The sequence below is a fragment of the Galeopterus variegatus genome, unplaced genomic scaffold (assembly GCF_000696425.1).
Source record: "Galeopterus variegatus unplaced genomic scaffold, G_variegatus-3.0.2 Scaffold2283, whole genome shotgun sequence".
Lineage (NCBI taxonomy): Eukaryota > Metazoa > Chordata > Mammalia > Dermoptera > Cynocephalidae > Galeopterus > Galeopterus variegatus.
In genome coordinates, this window is record NW_007728394.1 from 260079 (window position 1) to 269080 (window position 9002).

General features: G+C 36.0%; 1 protein-coding gene across 1 annotated transcript in view; it reads right to left on the minus strand.

The window, feature by feature from the left end:
* RALGAPA2 (Ral GTPase activating protein, alpha subunit 2 (catalytic)) overlaps positions 1-9002 on the minus strand; it is a 238163-nt gene that overhangs the window by 219902 nt on the left and 9259 nt on the right. Inside the window, exons 2-4 of the mRNA XM_008581155.1 lie at positions 5314-5481; positions 4023-4160; positions 1052-1200 (exon numbers count right to left, since the gene is read on the minus strand). Coding sequence (XP_008579377.1) covers positions 1052-1200; positions 4023-4160; positions 5314-5481 — 455 coding nt within the window. The remainder of the gene's footprint in view (positions 1-1051; positions 1201-4022; positions 4161-5313; positions 5482-9002) is intronic.

The window sequence follows — 9002 nt, forward strand, 5'->3', positions numbered from 1 at the left end:
GCCTCTACCAGCTCACACCTGCCTCTTTTCTACGGTTTCCACCAAAAGCAGACAGACTCCTTCCAAAGCATACTTCATGCTGACTCGAGGACATCCAGAATATGGGCCTAGTAACAGGAACACCCCAAAGATTTCCAGTAGGGAAGGTGCCACCCAGCACTGGTCTGCAGTGGCCTCAGAAGACTGAGAGTTGGAGGCAAAAGATCACTTTGGTGATGCTGATCACAGCAGGGTAGGCAGTAGGCCAACTTGTTTGCATGAGGGTGATAACCAAGCAGGAGGAACATGCAAAGGACTGGCCTGAGAGGCATTTTAAAGATGGAACTGAGAGGCTGCCTTTTCAATACATGAAGAGAAGAGGTAGGAGTGGAAAGTGACTCTGAGGCTTTCTGGTCTGTTGCTGAGAACCACTGAAAATACCTCATGAGATGGAGTGATGAGATGACACTCACTATGAAAAGGCATGGGAAAAAAACCTAATGCGTTGTTTACCTCTAGGGACACTATAAACACAAAAACACCAAACAACAATGAAGATGAAAAGGAAAAAACTTTGAATTTTTAATGACACCACTATATTTTTGACTGGACAATTTATTTATTCAATTTGATAATTTATTATTTAAAATGATTGTTTTACCAAAATAAATTAAAACATCAAGTTGGAAGCAATAAAAATAAGATTACAGCATTTCAGAGCAATTAAAAAACTCTCCCAGTCTTATGAAGAATGATATAAAACACCAGTTACTGCTTTTCCACAAAACTATGTTTGATGACAGTTTAAAATGGAAAAATCTACTATTAAGTAATATGACTACTTATTCTTAGTTCAAGAACATTTTTAAAAACAATAATGAAAATAAATGAACCATTAAAGTACCATGTACTTACCTTCTTCATAATTCACAGAAACTGTTACAAAAGACTGATTAGCATCTTATTGTTAACTTTGTAAAACCATTAAATAAATAGGAGCTTTAACATTTTAATTATGTTGAAAAACAGAAACATCTGCTTTATACCATTAATTAATTTGATATAAACTTACCATGTCTTTTTATTCATTGTAAGCTCCATTATCATGCGCCTAAAAATAATCAAAACAGCTTTACAAGCGTCAACTTGTTCTTTCAAGAGCATGGGAACTTCAGCACATGGTTCCAGTAAAAAGACATTTGCAGCGTTCGTCAAAAATACCTTCAAATCAACAATTTTACTTTAGAAAATATAGTTAAACATATACATTCAAACAAGTTTTGCTTAAAGATACTGACATTAATTTCACTCTACCAATGAAACACCTTGAGGTTATTTCCAGACAGATTCTGTTTCAGTAAGGCAAGGGTACCAACACATACTCAAGACTTTTTTAGTTCACCCCTTAGAATCACTTTAATACTGAGACACCTGAAAGGCCTTTTCCTAAAAAAAGAAAAAAAAATTACTATTACATATTAATATTACAACTTTAGAAATTTTAAGAGTCGGAAAAGCTGTTGAAGGCTTCTTTTCGACATCCTCTCAACGTTAAAAGGAAAAGGGGAAAACAAGATAAGGTCATTGTGTCTGGGTGAGAAACTTTGTGGGGGAGGGGAGAAGAGGACCTATAGCCAGACAGTGTCTAGACAGAACTAAGTGATCCTTATTGCCCCCCTCCCCCGACCATGAACTCCTTGTTGACAGAAGCACAGCCAGCACCACCCAAGAAGGGCAAGAACCTCCAGGAGCACTGCGTGCCCGGAGATAGACAAAGTCATGTGATTTTACAATGCACATCTTCCAGGAGCATATTTTTTTTAATTTGAGAACTATATTATGTAGTAGAACACAAAATCTAAGTGAATTCTTAAGATAAAAACTGAAATTAAAAAAAAAAAAACCATTTATCACCATCAGCCGACTATGCTCTGCCTCAGACCTTTAGGATACAAGTTCACTGTCCTCTACTATCAGGGGTATCTCAGTAGAAAAATGCCAGAAGCACTGATCCAGGCTATCACGTAGTTAAGTTACTGCTTTAGGGTCACTACAGTAAAATAACAATGTTATCATTTATGTAGATGACACTAGTGACCCATCAACTTCAGAAATTGAGTTGTCAATGTGGTGATGAGGACAGGTCAGCTCCATCTATCTACAGGTACACTCCTTCTTAGGTCTCCTTTGTGTTCAACAGTCCAAACTCAAAGGATTTGGGAGAAGAGAGAGCTTCTCTGGCTTATTTGTGGATGAAACTCATTAATGTGATGTTTTAAATACACAAACTGGCCAAATTTAAATGAACATACTCAAAAGTCAAGTGGGAGAATTAAAATGTTGACAGACTCTAAAGTTATTTTATGCAAGATTAAAAAGGCATCATGTCCTGATTTTCTAAGAAGAATCACTAAATAAGCACTATAATAGTTGATAACAGGTGATAAGATCAATCATGAAGAATTTACTAGCCTCTATTAAAGAAAAAAGGAAAACAAGGAACTTTCTGACAAACTATAGCAGTTTTAGTGACTATGTGTTTTAAAGAAGTACAACACAGATGATATATTGCAACAAAGATCCTTTTAATTCAATATATTCAACTTCTTGAATTCAATTGAATTAAAAATTTTTGCACATTCCCCAGTAAAAGTAAGGAGTCTTCATATATTATACTTTTACTTTCTACAAAACATCAAAATGACAACTTCATGAATATTTCTCATTACTGTGTTGGAATTGGTTAAGGTAAAAATAAACAAAATTAATATGTTCATACTGTACTCGTCAAAAGCAGCTACAGAAGAGTACTATCTTATCAAACTTCATTTGGCCATTTTTTCCTAATGAACCAAGTAAAGGAGCAAGGTATCAGTTATAACGGAAACTAAAACAACTATTTAAATCCAAACTAAATATTTTTTTAAATGGTAGAGCTATAATGAAGTAAAATTATTTTTTTTCTTGGTTCATCTAAGTAGATATAACTTATCTTTAAGAAAACAAACAAACAAAAAAAACCCCACTCTTCTGAACCAGGGCAGATCACTGGCCCCCGCAACTGCCACTGGCTGATGGCTGAGATGGCAACCCACTCAGAGGGAGGGACTCCTCCAAGTAATTTTCTGATGGCGACACAGGTCCTATTTATGAGCTGCACCAAAGTTCATTGAAGCTGTACAGGTAAAATCATCATGGTTTTTTAAAGTTAATTTCAAATTATTTGCTGATTTTCAATGAAAAATGAGAAAATTCATGAGTATGGTATGTTAAACTGCTAATTTGATTTAAAACAAACAAGATACCATGATAATGAATACTATCAAGAGGCTGATGACAGAAACACAGCTTCACTGAAAACTGGATAACATGCATGCCATTCCCATGCTTTCCCAGACTCCAAGCCTGGCCACGACATGAGAGGCCTAAATAGACACAGCTATAAACGTGGAGGGCGAGGAAAAAGGAGCAGGGAAATGAGAGGCACCCTGTATTTTCACTTACACTCCTAACAACCTCCAGGCTGGATGAGAACTCACAGGTAATCTCCCAATTCCCATGTTTGAGATAAATCCTGAGATCTGGGGAGGTTACGTGATGAGACAAAATTGCTCTTTCTGATTTTCCCAAATGGAATCAGTTCTATTTCCTAAACTCATCTAAACAAATATCTATAAACTACTAAAGTAGTCATCATTCTTCATAAACATGGGCAATTTTTAGAGAAATATAACTTAGAAGATTATATATAATCACCAAGTTTGTCCATATGTGTTCGGAAGATACTCTTAAGATTTAAGTCAGTCATTTCACTTTCATTGTATAATAATCCCTCTCAAAAAACTGCAACCAGTTCTTCTGTCTTTTTTGACCAGGAAAAAATCTTTACAGTTGTAGTGGCAAATTAGGAAGAAAACTTAGAATGAGAATGACTGAGAGATGGCTAAAAATGTCATCATGCTTTATATGACATTACCCCCAACAAACAAAATGTTCAAAATGACTCCAGCTGAGGGGTGTTCATGTCCTGGCCAGCCACCTACCTGCAGCAGAGCCTGGGCCCCGGCTTTCACGTACGTATTGTCCTCCTCTGTCACACACCCTCTGCTCACTGCACTTGTGAAGGAGTATGTGCGTCCCCAACTGGAAGATCGCTTATGACCAGAACTTCCAGACGAAGCCTTCAGAAAATAACAATCCATTAACATAATGAAAAGAATTAGACACTCCATGTTTAATTCCTTACACTCACAAGAATTAACAAGAAAATAGGTGCTAGGAGGGCAAACATTTTCTCTTATTTCTTCACCACTCTACCTTCAGCACCTAAAACAGTGCTGAGAACTTAGTATGGGCTGAAGAAATGAGTCATGTTTGTCCAGTGACTGAGGGAGCTAGGAATACAGCCCTTTAGAACATGTGACGAACTCCATCTGTTTACCAATTCATACCGACCTCATGATCATTATTAAAATGATTTTAACAATACAGAAAAATGAAAATTATGGAATTGATAAATTGTACAGATGTTTAAAAGTGATATGCCTCTGGTTGAGAATTTTAAACATTTTAAATTAATTTCAAAATAGCATGCCAGAAATATAAATATGACAAGTTTCTTTTGTGTTTCAGGAACAATGTTCTATTCTGTCATTTCATATTTATCCAATCTCTGGCTTTATCTTACATGAACAGCGCCCCTCCAGGAGGACAGGACTCAGCGCAACCACAAGGCTCACAGTGGACCTAACATTTGCTACTTGGTTAGTCCTTTCAAATGTGTAACATCCCAACTGCTTCTGGTACAGGCCACTGCACAAAAATGTCTGCCAAAACATTCTAAATTTAGTTTCGCGCCCCTCCAGGAGGACAGGACTCAGCGCAACCACAAGGCTCACAGTGGACCTAACATTTGGTTAGTCCTTTCAAATGTGTAACATCCCAACTGCTTCTGGTACAGGCCACTGCACAAAAATGTCTGCCAAAACATTCTAAATTTAGTTTTTCCAAGTGCTATTTACTTAAACAAGTCAAGGAGGAGACAATGACTTTTTTAGTCTCACACAGACATGTGTAAAATGTGATGGTTTTTTAAACAACTTTCCTGCGACAGTGAGTAACGAAGCTGCATGACCCTAGCCTGAGCAGGTGACTGCCAATATAAAATAGGACACAGAAGCTCCCTCCCTGAGACAGGTCACCAAAAAACTCAACAACTCAAGACAGACAGGGATCTTCCTGCCTGCTGTACTACTGAGTGGGACACTTGACTGAGTAGGTGTACTTTGCTAAAATATGTATACTCCCAACTCAAAAGACAAGTGATAAAATTACCTCCTTGCTATCAGTCTCTGAAATTCCTAATTTTTCAGCACCTTCTTGGGCAGCATCTTTTTTATCTGGTTCCTCCATAAACACAGGTTTGTCCTGGAGGATCCACTTTTTGTACACTTGAAGGACTTTTCTTGTTACAGCTATCTCACAGGAAGGCAACAAAAATGCCTAGAAGGGAAAGAGAAAACTCCCTTTAACTCCACACAAACTTAGATCACTATAGAGTTGCATGGTAGACATTTCTGATGACCATCATCAATTTCAGACTTTCCTTTGAAACAGCTTGTGAATATACTACACAGAGCCACATATCTTTGTGCACAGCAACCTTATCTGAGGAAAAAATGACATTCTCGTAATTGGGTCAGAAAATAGAATGCAGTTTAAAAATAACTGCTATATTCTGAATAATTTTCCACAAAAATAACCAAATTTTAATTGGCCATATAAAATAATCAGAATTGTACAACTTGGAACTTTCCCCAACAAATCAGGAATAGGTTATAAAATAACAGACATACTGGTGCAGCCAGTGGTAACCAATTATGCCCAATTCTTCTCAGCTGCATGTTTAGTGACGTCATGTGGGTGGCTTGAATTGGCCATGTTGGGAGTAACTACACCACAGAAGAGGGCAAATGCTACCAGTCAGGGTTTTGCCTTTTTTGCCTTTGCCTTTTCCTTGCCTTTCTCTTTCTTCCTTCCTTTTTCTTTTCTTTTTTTTTTTTTTGAGAGCCAGCTGTTCAGCATTCATCAGGATACCACTGAGTACAGCTACCAATATCAATGAGAGCCACGGGCCAGTTGTAGCACTGTGCAGATATATAAGAATTTTCTAACATTAAGGAATTCCCTTACACATCTGCACACAAGAATTTTGATTTAAAGTGATAAGATTCCAAAAACATAAGCAAGAATTTAAAGGGAAAGGCATTTGCCATTTGCTTATCAGTTTTAAGGACTATTTCTATATGTGAGGCACGCAGGAAGGATAGGTACATCATAGTCAGATGACTGCTTTAAGGCACAGACAAGGACACTGAGGGTCAGAGTACTGGAGATATTTTCCCAAAGTTACAAAGTTAGTTAGCTACAAATCCAGGTCTTGATCTCAAATTTCCAAGACTTGTTTTAATACCACCCTTAAGTTCACACCACAGCATCCAGTTAAATGCAGATTTCATTTTAACAAGGGTTCATACAATACATAAATTTCCACGGATGGTAATCATATCACATTAAATTCCAGAACAGAGAAGTCTGTATTATAACAAGACTACAATGTATCAATGTATCAAATATTCTGACTTGTAACTCAAGAAAGATTAGCAAAGACAAAATAAAAACAAAGAACGATGACAAAGTACAATGGTATCCCACTCTATTTTTTCCTAAATTTTATTACAAAAATCTTCATACATTAAAAAAGTTAGAAGACTTTTACAGTGAATATCCATATACCCATCTTGATTCTACCATTAGCATTTGCTATATTTGCTTTATTAAACATTTATCCAACAATCCTCCCCTCTATCCTTCTTTCAATCCATTTTGTCTTTTAAAGCATTTCAAAGTAAGCTGCATATGTAAGAGTACATTTCACCATTAAACACTTCAGAAAGCATTTCACTGACTAGACTCCAAAATTTGTTTATTAGTACCAAACAATGAAAGTGCACAAATTTTAAGGGGACCATTGGATGCATTTTGACGAATGTAGACAATCGTATAACCCAAATCCAACATCAAGGTATAACACATTATCCTCCTCCCAGAAAGCAAATCAAACTACTCTCTAGAGGAAAATACAATCATAGTAAAACCAAACATTTCTACAAACAGCCTGATTAATATGAGATACAGCACACTAATAAAAAATCAGGAATATGAGAAAACAAGTTAATATGAACAAAACCACAGTAAAAAATAGGCAATAGTTTAAACACATAGCATATCCAGGTAATGAGGATATCAGAACCTGAAATAAATGGAATTTAAAATTAAAGCAACTCAAATTAAAAACTCAGTGTACAAAGGTACTTCAAAAAGTTCACCGAACTGGCAGATTAGCTCAGTTGGTTAGAGCACTGCCTTACAACACCAAGGTCAAGGGTTCATATCCCAGTACTGGCCAGCTGCCAAAAAAAATTTTTTTTTCATGAAAAAATAGAATCAAAAGATAATACAAATCTTTCCATAAACTTTTGAAGTACCCTCATAGACAGGTTGAACAAATGAGCATAGCTGAAGAGAAAACTGGAAGAAAAATCAGAAGAAAATATCCAGAATAACACATGGAGGGACAAAAGGATGGATAAATCAGAAAAGAAGGTAAGAGAGAGACCCTATGCATAGCTGGAGATGCAGAAGGAAAGAAAAAAAATGGGGGCAGGGGGTGGCACCAGAAACACTATTGGAAGAAAAAGTGGCTTAGAATTTTGCCAAAACTGATGAAATACACTGATACACAGATTCAAGAATCACAAAGAAAAACAAGCACGAGAAATACAAAGTATATTACAATAACACCACTGAAAAGCAAAGACAACCAGAAAATCTTAAAAGCAGCCAGAGGAAAAAAGACATATTTCCTTCAAAAGAGCAACCACATGAGTTACCATGACTTCTCAAACAAACAATGGAAGCCAAGAAACAATTGAACAAAATATTCAAAGTGCAGACAGCTGCNTCAAACAAACAATGGAAGCCAAGAAACAATTGAACAAAATATTCAAAGTGCAGACAGCTGCTAGTATAGAATTCAACACCCAGAAAGAATATACAGTCACATACTACAAAATGATGTTTCAGTCAGTGATGAACCACATATATGACAGTGTTCCTACAAGATTATTAAGAAGCTGAAAAATTCTTATTGTCTACTGGTGTCACAGACATCACAGCTGTTGTAATGTCATAGTGCAATTACTTAACTTTTTAATAAATTTAGTGTAGCCTAAGTGTAGAGTGTTTATAAAGTCTACACTAGCATACAGGAATGTTCTTGGCCTTCACATTCACTCACCACTCATTCATTAACTCACCCAGAGCAACTTCCAGTCCTGCGTGCTCCATTCATGGTAAGTGCCCTATATAGGTGTACCTTTTTTTTTTTTTTTTAAATCATTTATACTGCATTCTTACTGTACCTTTTCTATACTTAGGTATGTTTAGGTACACAAATACTTTCCACTGTGTTACAATTACCTGCAGTATTCAGTACAGTAATATGCTGTACATGTTTACAGCCTGGGAGGAATAGGCTATACCATATAGCCTAGGTGTGTAATAGGCTATAGCATCTAGGTTTGTGTAAATACACTCTGTGATGTTTAAACAACAAAATTAGCTCACAATGCATTACTTAGAACATATCCCCATCATTAAGCAATACATGACTATACTTCAAAAATGAAAGCAAAATACATTTTCAGATAAGAAAATAAGAAAATTTGCTTCCAAGAGACCTGAATCAAGGAAAATACTAAAAGTTATCCTTTAGGCAGAAGGAAAATTATCCCAGGACAGAGATTTGGGAAGAAATAAAATGCAACAAAAAGGGAATTTGGATAAATCTAAATGAATAAGAAATATATATGAATATATGTGTATATATATAAATAAAAAGAGTAAAACTGGATAAAATACTTACAGTAGCTCTGAAAGGGATAATATATACACATTATATA